The sequence below is a fragment of the Euphorbia lathyris genome, chromosome 6 (assembly GCF_963576675.1).
Source record: "Euphorbia lathyris chromosome 6, ddEupLath1.1, whole genome shotgun sequence".
Taxonomy (NCBI): Eukaryota; Viridiplantae; Streptophyta; class Magnoliopsida; order Malpighiales; family Euphorbiaceae; genus Euphorbia; species Euphorbia lathyris.
Genome location: NC_088915.1, coordinates 68,368,656 through 68,381,456, shown reverse-complemented (window position 1 = coordinate 68,381,456; position 12,801 = coordinate 68,368,656). Strand labels below are relative to the sequence as shown.

Here is a 12,801-nt window from a genome sequence, read left to right as displayed (position 1 = left end):
CTTACATTCTTCCATATCAAATTTTTTTAACATTTCTTTGGCGTACTTGGTCTGACTAATGAAGATGCCATTTTTCCCTTGCTTAATTTGAAGTCCGAGGAAGAAGTTGAGTTCCCCCATCATTGACATCTCGAACTCGGTTTGCATCTGTTTACTAAATTCTTTGCACATAGATTCATTAGTAGCACCAAAGATTATATCATCTACGTAAATTTGTGCCATCAGGGTATCTTTACCCTTTTTCTTAATGAATAAGGTTGTGTCAGCTTTTCCTCTGATATAGTTCCTGGTCAGCAGGAAACTGGTCAACCTTTCATACCAAGCACGTGGTGCTTGTTTCAGGCCGTACAGGGCCTTTTTGAGTTTATAAACGTGGTTTGGAAATTTTGAATCTTCAAACCCTGGAGGCTAACTAACATATACCTCTTCGTTTATAAATCCATTAAGAAATGCACTATTGACATCCATTTGATATAGTTTGAAGTTCATGAAACTAGCATATGCACATAATATTCGTATAGCCTCTAACCTAGCAACTGGAGCAAAGGTTTCACCGTAGTCAATGCCTTCTTGCTGACTATAGCCTTGAGCTACAAGTCGGGCTTTGTTTCTGACTACATTGCCTTGCTCGTCTAGCTTATTTCTAAAGACTCATTTAGTTCCTATGGTCTTTTGATTCCTAGGTTTTGGTACTAAATCCCATACCTCATTTCTCTTGAATTGATCAAGCTCTTCTTGCATAGCATTGATCCAGAATTTGTCGTGCTCAGCTTCGGTGAAATTCTTTGGTTCATGGACTGAGACGAACGCAACATTGCTAAGATATCTCCTGAGTTGATTTCTTGTCATCAGGTTGTTCTCAGCAGCATCAAGAATGGACTTCTCCGAGTGTCCTCTTGGAATTTTGATCTCTTTGGGTAATGTTGAGTTGTCAGGAGCAGGTGTTTCAACAATCTCTGTAGTTTTAGATTGGTCAGCAAAGGTAATTTCAGGTTTGTTTTTACCTTTGGTCAGCCCGTGTGGTAATGACTCAGCGGCACCATTTTGGTCAGCGGAAGCTGAGCCTGGGTCATCTTCGGCAGACTGACTTGACTTTCCTGCAGGGTCAGTTTCATCGAACTCGATATGGACAGACTCTTCTACGACTTGAGTTCGTTTATTGAACACCCTATATGCTTTACTGTTAGTTGAGTACCCTAGAAAGATCGTTTTGTCAGCTTTAGAATCAAATTTGGCAAGGTTGTCCTTCGTATTGATTATAAAGCATTTACAAGCAAAAGCACGAAAGTATCCAATGTTGGGCTTTCGTCCTTTCCAAAGTTCATAGGGAGTTTTCTTAAGAATAGGTCTAACTAAAGCCCTATTGAGTATATAGCATGCTGTGTTGACAGCTTCACCCCAGAAATACTTTGGAAGCTTATTCTCACTCAGCATTGTCCTAACTATTTCAACTAATGTTCTGTTCTTCCTCTCAACTACCCCATTTTGTTGAGGAGTTCTAGGAGCAGAAAAATTATGGTCAATGCCGCTGACTTCACAGAATTCATCAAACTGTTGGTTTTTGAATTCTCCGCCATTATCACTACGGATGTGAGCTAATTTTAAATCCTTGTCATTTTCAAGTTTTTTTATCAGTGTTGAGAATGTCTCAAAAGCTTCATCCTTACTACTCAGCAAGATGACCCAAGTGTACCGAGAGAAATCATCCACAATGACCAAGGAAAATCTCTTACCGCCCAAGCTGAGTGGTTGGACAGGTCCGAAAAGATCCAAGTGTAGTAATTCCAATGGACGTTTGGTTGAGACAATATTTTTACTTTGAAAAGACTTTTTTGGTTTGTTTACCTTCCTGACAGGCATTACATAATTGATCTTTCTCAAATCTAAGTTTGGGCAAACCCTCAACTAATTACTTTCTTGCTAATTTGGCAAGGAGGTCCATGCTTACATGACCAAGTCTCATATGCCATAGCCAGGAGTTATCCTCCTTTGACACTAAGCATATGTTTTTCGAAAAATTCTTTTCTAAACTCAACATGTACACATTGTCAACACGAGGGGCAATTAAAATCAAATCGTTTGTTTTCCCTCGAGTATCTGACACTCAGTGGCATCAAATACAACCTTTCTACCGCTGTCACACAGCTGAGCCACGCTCAATAGGTTATATTTGAGACCCCTGACTAAGGAGACTGACTCAATAGTAGGGTTACCTCCGATAGTACCTGAACCTACTATCTTACCCTTTTTGTTGTCTCCGAAGCTTATACTTCCACCTCGTTTACGCTCAAGTGTGATGAACTGAGTTTCATCACCAGTCATATGCCTCGAGCATGCGCTGTCAATATACCAAAGCTTTGACTTCTCCGTGCACCTCAGGCTCACCTGCATTTTAAACTATTCATCTTTAGGTACGCAATTCCTTTTGGGTCCTCGTGGGTTAGCATAAACAGGTGACACATCATGTTTTAATTTGTAACGACATACATTTATGGTGTGGCCATCTTTACCACAATAGTCACAAAAGATTACCCTTTGAGGGTATTTGCTCTTTTGGTCAGCACGATTGTGCTGAGCATACCAACACACTTTTATAGTGTGTCCTTTCTTTCCACAACAGTCACACTGACTGTTCTGCTGAGTGTACTGTCGATGCTGACCAGTACCTTGATACTCAGCATTGGGATAAGACTTTTTCTTAGCCGATGTACTCAGCTGGTTCTGTATAGTTTTGATGTCCTTTCTCAGCTTCTTAGAGTCTGATTGGACTTCAGAGACAAATCTATGGATTATTTTCAAATTTTCATCTTGCCTAGTGTTGTCCTGAAGGAGATGTCGGATGTCACTCAGTTTGACTTCCTCGATCTCATCACATCGCCTGCTGAGTGCTCTAATTTTCTTATTACACTTTTTGGTCAGTGTATAGAGATCACTCAGGGATTTAACCATTTCATTTCTAAGCAAAAGAAGAGATGTTACCTCATTTGAGTGTTCCTCTTGGTCAGAGTCATCTGAGAGGTCAGCTTGCTCAGATCGGCCTTGGTCAGCAGATTCGTCCGCCATAAAACATATATTTGCAGACTCCGTGGCATTAGCTTCTGATGAGGTTGACTCATCACTGTCACTCCATGTTGCCACCATTGCTTTTCTGCTGCCTTTCTTTTCTTTCTTCAGAGTTGGACAGCTTGATTTAATGTGCCTAGTCTGATGGCATTCAAAACATGTGACAGGCTTCGAGCTGTCCTTCTTGTATCTATTGTCGCTGGACTCAGCTTTGTACTTATCGCTTCTTCTAAATGGCCTTTTGCTGTTCTTGTCATTTTTTCTGAACAGCTTCTTCATCTTTCTTGTGAACATGGCCATCTCCTCATCATCTGATGAGTCAGCTTCTATTGAGTTAGCTTTCATGACAAGTGATTTTTGCTTCTTGTCCTCTGACTTTTCTTTAGCTTCAAAGTTCTTCATTGAGATCTCGTGGGTCAGTAGAGATCCGATCAGCTCGTCATATTTGTATGTGGTCAAGTCCTGAGCCTCTTCCACAACTGTCTTCTTAGCTTGCCAGCTCTTGGGTAGACTTCTCAAGATTTTCTTCACTTGCTCTTCTTCTATGAAGTTCTTGCCGAGTCTCTTCAACTCATTTATAATGTTGGTGAATCTTGCGTTCATTTCAGAGATGTCTTCATTGTCATTCATCTCGAACAGCTCGTATAATCTCATATGTTGGTTCACCTTTGATTCCTTGACCTTGCTGGTTCCTTCATAGGTCACTTCCAGCTTCTTCCATATTTCCTGTGCTGACTCGCAACCTGAAATTTTGTTGTACTCTGCAGCATCTAACGCACAGTGAAGCATATTGATAGCCGAAGCATTATTTTGTAATTTTCTAAGGTCATCTTCTGACCACTCAGTTTCACTCTTAACAACTTTCTCGTTGTTTACCATTTTGTAAGGCACAAACGGGCCTTGAACTATTGCAAGCCACGCACTCATGTTTGTAGCCTGAATAAAAAATTTCATCCTGTTCTTCCAAAATGTATAATTTGATCCGAAGAACAAAGGAGGCCGACTAATAGATAATCCCTCAGGGAGTATCTGTGTTGTTTGATTTCCAAGAAGGAAATGAGTGCTGTTCTCAGCCATTTACAGGGATCAGTTCAAGATAGTTTTATCTTTGAGTAGTGAGCTACTGAGCTCTGATACCACTTGTTGGTCCCGTGTAATTAGTTCCAATGGGGGGTTTAGGAACTAATGTAACTTTTTCGCTTAATTATGATGACTTAATCAATTCTTTAAATTACTTTACTCAGTTTTGGTCAGCACGGCCGAGAGAGATGTAAGACAGCTTTAGTCAGAGGCTGACTAGAACCGTTTTACTTGTGAGTTGGGAATTAACACTTAAGGTTAGCTTCCAACTCAGCACTCTGATTACTCAGTGTCAGCTTATTCAATTTATATCCTGAGTAATTTAAGCAAGCAACACATACATATATATATTGAGAGAAGGAGTTAGAAATTACTCAGCAGACTTATCCTGGTTCGGCCTCACCGCCTATGTCCAGTCCCCAGAATCCTTCCGGGCTTTTTAATCCAATACTGAGCTCTTTAAAGGTAGAGCACAAACCGTTTACAATCAGTTGAGTATGCAAGAGTACCTTCCTCTATTCGTCTACTCAACCCCTACTGAGTGCTATAACCAAACACTCAGATTTTTCTCTACCACTGAGTACTAAAACCGAGTACTCAGCACCACTCTCTCAAACTTTACAAATGATACAAATTTGTTCTTTCTAGATGAAGAACACTTTAGATGAATACAAATTCAATCTAGACTTTTACACAGAAATAGGATTTGGGTGTAAGTATTTGCTTTTTCTTGTTTGTATGTGCTTGTATGTATGCTTTTCACTTTTGTATTTCGGCAAAGGATCCAAGTGAAGAACTTGTCCTTTTATAGTGAATTCTGAGGCTGCAATCATTTGAATTCGGATGTATCCGTTGAATTCAAACGGTCTTCTTGCATCATTCACTGGTCAGCATACAGTTTTGCAGGCCAATCCTGTCGTCTGAATTTAGCAGGCGTCAGGCTTGTCTTCTTTCGCCAGGTTCATCTTCTAGCGCCAGTTTCGTCTTTTAGCCAAGGGCTAGTTGACCTATGCGTCTCGAAACTATCTCCTTGCGTAATTCCAAAGCTTCTAAATTGGCGCAGATCTCTGTCGGATCTTGTCTTTTAGTAAACGGATCATTGGCGATGTCCTGATGAACACTCAGCTTGACTTTATTATACGTTGCTTTCGACCTTTGTCTCTGGTGAGACTGAGTCACGTTCTACTCAGCTTCTTTGGTCAGCTTCGTCTTCAAGCGTTTGTTCTGAAGAAGACTTTTCTTCTATAATGCTGAGTTATACTTCTACTCAGCTTGTGCTGTGTCTCATGCTGACTTCTTCCTGTCTTTACTTTTTATTTCTGTTCACTTGTAATTATACTCAACATTGAACAACCATATTAGTACAATTAAATCAAAGCACTTAAATTTAATTGTCTTAATCATGGATTAACTTAAATAATTTTGTCAAATCAAAATCATGTGTAAAGGTGTTTCAACAGAAACTTCATTAATAGGAAAATTTTGGCGGTTCCATTAGAAATAACAAAAGCTTGAATACAATCAAGAGTTGAAGGGTAAATTTCACTCGTGCTGTACAAACTTTACCCTAAATCACAGTTTGGTGTACATACTTCAATTTGTCACACTAATATATGTGTACTTGGGGGTGACCTCCCACTATGGTATATGGCCAGTTAAAATGGCCGGTTAAAATGACCGGTCAATGCTCAGTCAACGCTCCACCTCAGCTTTAACCGGTTAAAAAGTCAAAAAAATTCAACCACTAATACAAAATTATGATTATACCCTTTCTTCGTTCTTCTTCCTTTCCCTTTCCCTTTCCCTTTCCCTTTCCCTTTCCCTTCCCCTTCCCCTTCTCCTCGCCCTTTCTCTCACTAACTCTCTCCATCTTATTTCTCTCATTATGATCTCAAGTCTGCTACTATCTCTAATGCTAATGTCACTGGATATATACCCAAACATCTGCCTCTTAATCTTTACCCATGTGGATTTTTCTGGTAATGAGCTTAAAGGAAGAATACCCAGTTCTATTTCAATCCTTGAAAGGCTCAATCTTTCCTCCAATGTAATTGCCGAAATAGTATGATGATGGCCCTTTTTGGGATAGGTGTACGACCCCGAAACGACACTATTTTAAAAGTCGGGCTTGCTTTAGAAAGTGATAGTAGTAAGAATAAATAAGAAAGAGAAGAGCTAAAATTCAGGTAATGAAAATGCTCTTACTGGTGAAATACCCACAAATTTTGGTGACTTGATCTCGTTAAAGCATGTATCTTTGAGGTCTAATTAACTATCTAGTTCAATTCCTGATTCAATGTCAGCAATTCCAGGTCTGGTTCATGTTGATCTGAATTCAAACCAGTTCAATGGAACAATACCAAGATTTTTTGCAGAAATGAAGCAATTAAGGTACTTGAATCTTGCCAACAATGAGTTCCATGGGGTTTTCCTTTCAATGTTACTTTTTTTAAGAGATTGAATGTGTTCAAGATTGGAGGAAACAACAATTTATGTTACAACCATACAATTTTTTCATCAAAATTGAAACTTGGAATATCTCCTTGTGATAAGCATTCCAGTGGAAATTGAATCGGGAGGAATGAATCTGCAATTGAGAAGAAGCGTTCTTCTTCTCATTAAGTGAAACATGTAGAAAGGATAGAAGAATTTGAACTTAAAGCTGGAGATTTCCACAGCAAAACAAAGAGAGAAGATGGGGGAGAGATTAGTCAATCTCAAAGTTCATAGAAGCTACCACGACCAAAGCTTCAACAATCGGAAATCTTTTGATTTTAAAATCAGTTCTTCGTGAGTCGGCAAACAATGAAGATCCATTGGAGACAGATAGAGAGAGAAAATTAGAGAGAGAGTTAGTGAGAAAAAGGGAGAGGAGAAGATCCATTGCAGACAGATAGAGGGAAAATTAGAGAGAGAGTTAGTGAGAGAAAGGGAGAGGACAAGGGGAAGGAAAATTAGTGGTTAAATTTTTTTTGACTTTTTGACCGGTCAAAGCTGAGGTGGCACGTTGACTGAAGTTGACCGGTCATTTTCACCAGTTGTATACCATAGTGGGAGGTCACCCCTAAGTACGTATATATTAGTGTGACAAAGTGAAGTCTGTACACCAAAGTGTGATTTAGGCTAAAGTTTGTACACCACGAGTGAAATTTACCCAAGAGTTGAACGTTGGGGTTTTAGTGTCCTATAGACAATTGTTCTAGGATATAAACTTAATGTAAATGAAGTGTTCTTTATATCATTTGTTTTAATGAGATATGGTTTCATAACTATATAAAGGCAATCCCTTTTAAGAACTAAATAAAGTCTAATAAAAGGAAATCCGTAAGTTTGTTTAAAGTGATTGTAAAGTGTTCATACAAGCATGAAGTGAGACGAAACTTTATAATAAACTAATAAACTTAAAAGCACCCCAAGTCAAGTAATATGTTTAGGATTGACATATCACTGCTGAGACTTGTATGTAACAATGTCTTCTGTCGCGACAGAAAGCTGATCTCACAAGCTTCATATATACAGATATCTGGACAGTTACATGGATCCAATGAAAAGAAGTTCATTAGGATTGGGGACCCGACTTGAGATAACAGGATGGGTAGATGCATCCTTGTCACCTGTTCATGTCATTGGTATTAATAGGTATAAGTAATCCTCAGACTCAAAGGAATGTTAATTAGTAATTCTGGATTACGGAATGTGACGCTTTGATCCTGTTGTAACACGATCCTTAACAGAGATGACTCAGGGGTGTGAACGGCAAACGTTGGGTATCACAGGAAGTAATTGCAGGATAGTTATACATTGGATTGAGCAGTTATCACTCCCGATAAATGGGAGATATGTCCATGGATCGCTTGTGGAAGACTTGACTCTAAATCATTGCAAGGTGATAGCTTAAGATTGAAATGCAGATTTCTCTTAACCTATCTAATTGGAGTTGACTCGGCCTGTACAAGTAAAACGAACGTCTCGCTATATGTGACTTAACATTATCCATAGTCATAATATTCAGTTCAAGGATGTAGTTGATAAAGGATCGAATTATACTGTAACTAATACGAAAAGGTCAACGACAGAATCAACCTGCCTTCTTATAGCTCTGGGGGAATGTTTCCGGATTTGCCAATCAGATTTTGCGTACTCATTCCGTTATGCAAAGATTAAATATAATTCTGTGAAAATTAATTTAATAGTTGCATACGGCTAGAAGCAATAAGAACCTAATGGGTCACACATAAGACTTGGAACCCAAAAGAGAGACAGATGTTAATTAATTGACGGAAGCCCAATTGAGCCCAATAAGGCCCAGTTAATTAAGGGGGGGGCGATTTTTATGTATATTAGATACATAAATAATTAATTTGATTTTATCAATTCTAATTAGATTAGGATTATGAATTAAATAATTAAATGATAAATATGTTAGGAGTTTTAATTAGATTATATTACTCCTATTATTATCCTATAAGGTTACTAAATATTATCTTTATATTTAAGATATAATTATAGATAATTAATAAGAATTAAATTCCGAATTAAATTCTTATTCAGTAACCTAATTCTATCTAACTAGGGTTTAGATACAAGAGGATATATATACCCCTTTATGCAATTTTCGAAATACCCTAAGCATACTAAGAGAGAGAATTTCGACCCCCTGTTTTTTTTTCTTGAATAAGCATATGATCAAACTTGGAATTCATCTAGGAAGGAGGAAACTTCCACCCAAACAATAGTTTATTTAGCAAGGTATTCTCTATTGCATAGCACATAAAAGACTAAGTATGTTGCCGCCATCACCAAAGCATGAAAGCAATCATAATTGTCATTCCCTTAATAATTGTATGTTGCATGCGAAAAAAAAGAATGAGAACCCCTACTAACCTCTGGAGCATAGCCACCACGATAAGCACATATTAAATCCACAAGGGAGGGGGCTGTTTTCTGAAGTATCTCACGCCTATTACAATCACAAAATTTAGGAAAAACATTTTCTTTTAGCATACGATGTTAAAAGGGAAGGTAAAAAGTGAAAGGACATCCAAATAGGTGGTTTTTAGTATTGATGAAGTCAATGTTACATGCGTGATTTGCAAAAAGCTATGCAACGAAGTCCATGTTGAATCATTTCCGCAAAGAGGTATGAGACTTCAGAAATTGGACTGGGAAAAAAATAAGAAAAGCATTAAGCATATTAATACTATCCTAGCCAGTAGTCACACACACCACACAGAGACCTATATTACAAAACACCTTCTCCAATTTGTAATTAGGCATAAAATACATCATATTCTTTTAACTTAATCAAAGGTCAGCACCATCTGAAATGGAGCTTCTTTTAATTACTGCAGTTAGCACATTTTACCATCAAATACTTCATTATCTTGTAAGTGAAATAAGTTCTAAAAATAAGACAAGCTAAAGGAAAATGTTAATCTAAAAAAGATGCAGAAAGCAGAAAGAAAGAAAAAAGCATGCTTTCACTTTGTCATATGCTATGACAATCCTAATACCCCTCTGGACATGTTACAAAAATCACATTGATAGAACAGAATAACAAAACATTCATAAGTACAGATACTGTTTTGCATTATACCTTAAAAAATCACAACTAAAAGCATGTAAATAAAAAAGTAGTGCTCCTAGTAGTAATGCTATACAGCCATCTGTGACATCATGCAGACAATCGAAAGGAAATTGATACCCTAATTCACATGATATAGATGCAGGAAAGTGTCACCTTGTTCTTTTATGTTCAGAGACACTGCCATCTTCATCTGACCCCTGTAATCCAGTGGAGTTGATGAGTAATAAATGTCCACAAATTACTTAAGCAATTCTTTTGTAATTATAAGCAAGTCACCTACTCCCAAACGTGAAACAGGATTCCAGAGAGCAAAAGGTTTTCGTGCAGAGGGACTACCGTCATTATTGATGAGCTCCAATGTTGAAAGGTTTGCAAGTTCCTAAGCATCAGCTCAGTTACAGTTCAATCAAAACAAAATTCAGAAAAATATTCCACAATAAAATCTCAAACTTCAATCATGGAGGAATCATCATAAACGAGCATCTTATCCTGAAAACCGTTTGAACTACATATTTTGAATTGGTAGGTTTCAAGCTGAGGCACTACTAAGCTGGTCAGCATAAGCACACAGTAAATTCCGAGAAAAACTAAACGCAATAAAGGAAACTTAAAAAGTAACCACCAAATTTAATTGGTTTGTGTCATTAGGAACTGTAGTTCATCAAAACAAAAGGTGAGATGGCTAATGCACAAGGACAAAACCAATTATGACCATCTCATGATTACTATACTCCAATATATGAGGTAAACCGAACAAAAATATTTTTCTGTTTTTTCTGCAAAGCAGATCTACCAAAAGCCACTTCTGTTAATTCAATCCCAAAAAACGAATCTTACAGATCTTTATAAGAGAGAGAGAGAGAGAGAGGACAACTACAAGCTGTCCAATAAGTATATATCAAACGAAGAAAACCACAATAAAAATTATAATTAGACAAACAAATATCAAAGTGACTGATCAGTCTCTAAAAATACCATGCAATGTTCACGAGGGTTAGCAGAAGTTGCAGTTGAGAAAATGAATGAAGGATCACTTCCATAAACTGCATTTCAAATCAAAGAAAGCTTTATATATTACTATTCATACTACTTTTTTATAGTATCGATGTTGATAAAGAAAGAATACAAAATTCTTCCTACATTTCGTAACTAGAACAGGAAACTGTACCATGAGAACAGATTCGACGAAGTCTTCTAAATATAAAAGTAGTATGGCATCCAAATGCTCCTCTGTAAGCATGAGCTTCATCTATCACCACAAACCTAAATTTAATTAAAAAAAACAAAACTATTGATGAATACAAATGCAAACAATATGTTCAAAATAACATATAATTAACAGCATAATAAATCACAGGAGGAACAGAATTAAAATATTAACATTTAAATAGGTGTAAATCCTAAGTTTAAAATTATAAAAATAGTAATGTTACCTAAGGTTTGATAAAATTCGATTGAATTCTTTATGAAAAGGTAAGATTGACATGTGTAACATATCTGGATTTGTGATTAGCTGCATCCAAAAGCATGTTTAAGCTCTTCAATGTGAAGTTTTATCATTCCAACAACATCATAACAATTTGGACAGTTAAAGCGATAATACCACTCTAGCATTATCACGTAGCCATCTCCTTTCCATTTTAGAAGTGTCACCATCATATATGCCAACACTTAAGGTAGTATCAAATCCTTTTGTCATGGCTAACAACGCCCTTAGTTGATCTTGAGCTAACGCCTGTATAAATGAGCAATTTATATTACACAATTGATAATTGCAGAAGTAGAAAGTACAGAAAGTCTAAAGTATGCTGTGGAAAAGTTGTTGCAGTATACCTTAGTTGGAAACAAGTATAAAGCACATGATGACATGTTCTGGGACAAGACTTCAAGAACTGGAACATTATAGCAAAGGGACTTCCCACTAGATGTCATTGTTGACACTACCACATTCTTCCCAGCAAGGCAAGCCATAATAGACTCAGCCTGTAAATATCGGAAGAGCTAAAGCCTACTGAGGAAATATTAATTCCAAAAGAATGTGTAAAGCAAGGAAAAAAAAAAGATAAGAAGCAAACCTGGTGACTATATAAGTTAGTGATCCCCATATATTTCAGGGCAGATTTTGTGTTCTCAGAGAGTTCCTCTGGAATTCTCACATATATAGCTTTTCTTGCAACAATGTCTTCGACATGCACCATCTGGTCCATTTGAAACATGCAGAATTTAGAACTCAACATGCCAATTTCATAAAGATCTTTAAAACAAGCCAGCAGGTTGACTCAACTTGTTCCCTTATACCATCAGACAGCATGTTTAGTAGTTTTACAATCTTCTCATGTTTGAATAAACATGGCTGTAAATTGAAACATAGCATCTTAAATATTTATCATAATTGAATGGCTAAAATTATCTACAATACTTATTGGTCATGTTATTCAAACATGAGAGGATACCACTCCATTGGTGTTTGATGCATCCTATTCGCAGACCCGAAATTAAAAGTACAGCAAGAGTTAAATTACTTGTCCATTTGATCCAAGGACCTCTTTGAGATGTTGAACCATTTCCAAAGGTGCCAGCTGTTTCATGTCCTGTTTTGTCAAGTAATCAGCTCATTGCAGAAAAAAATTCATTTCCAACACCAAAAACAATGCAAAGATTAAGAACAAATAAATTTGTGTTAGCTAAAAATGCTAGTACCCGGAAGTAATAGAAACAGGAACTTAATAAACTCAAGATATGATTTTATAGCACTTCTCCTTAGAGAAGAGAGAGTGTGTGTGTGAGAGAGAGATTTAGGATGAATCCTCACACCACTCCCTCTTTTAGTCTTTTGGTATTTTTGAAATAGGGTCTGCGAGTCCTGCTTTTCTACTATCTATTGTAATTTCTCCTCTCATCTAATTCCCTTCAATTTAATTGAAGTTTTCTTTTGTAGAATAAAAATTAATATGTAATTCAAGGCGCCATGGAGAAGACGGAGGACCTAAAAAGAAATATGTAATAGTTAGTATTTCCCTAGGTTTGGCCTTTTATTCCGTATGTGGCTCGATGGAATAATTTAGATAATA

General features: G+C 37.1%; 1 protein-coding gene across 1 annotated transcript; it reads right to left on the bottom strand.

Moving 5' to 3' along the window:
* Positions 1–9,197: 9,197 nt before the first annotated feature.
* On the bottom strand, positions 9,198–12,318 carry LOC136233381 (uncharacterized). Its single transcript, XM_066023016.1, has 10 exons — positions 12,253–12,318; positions 11,806–11,928; positions 11,564–11,713; positions 11,334–11,465; positions 11,164–11,243; positions 10,899–10,993; positions 10,706–10,773; positions 10,011–10,109; positions 9,884–9,927; positions 9,198–9,305 (listed from the first exon to the last, which is right to left on the bottom strand). The coding sequence occupies exons 1-10, from the start codon at positions 12,316–12,318 to the stop codon at positions 9,221–9,223; spliced, it is 942 nt and encodes a 313-aa protein (XP_065879088.1). The 3' UTR covers positions 9,198–9,220.
* Positions 12,319–12,801: the final 483 nt, after the last annotated feature.

What these genes read in the sequence shown, in the direction of transcription:
- LOC136233381 (XM_066023016.1), bottom strand. Translation starts at nt 12,318, where the DNA reads ATGAAACAGCTGGCACCTTTGGAAATGGTTCAACATCTCAAAGAGGTC. An exon ending in TCCTTGGATCAAATGGACAA is followed by an intron (nt 11,929 to 12,252) that starts GTAATTTAACTC and finishes CAAATGGACCAG; the next exon opens with ATGGTGCATGTCGAAGACAT. An exon ending in CGAATTTTATCAAACCTTAG is followed by an intron (nt 10,994 to 11,163) that starts GTAACATTACTA and finishes AATTAAATTTAG; the next exon opens with GTTTGTGGTGATAGATGAAG.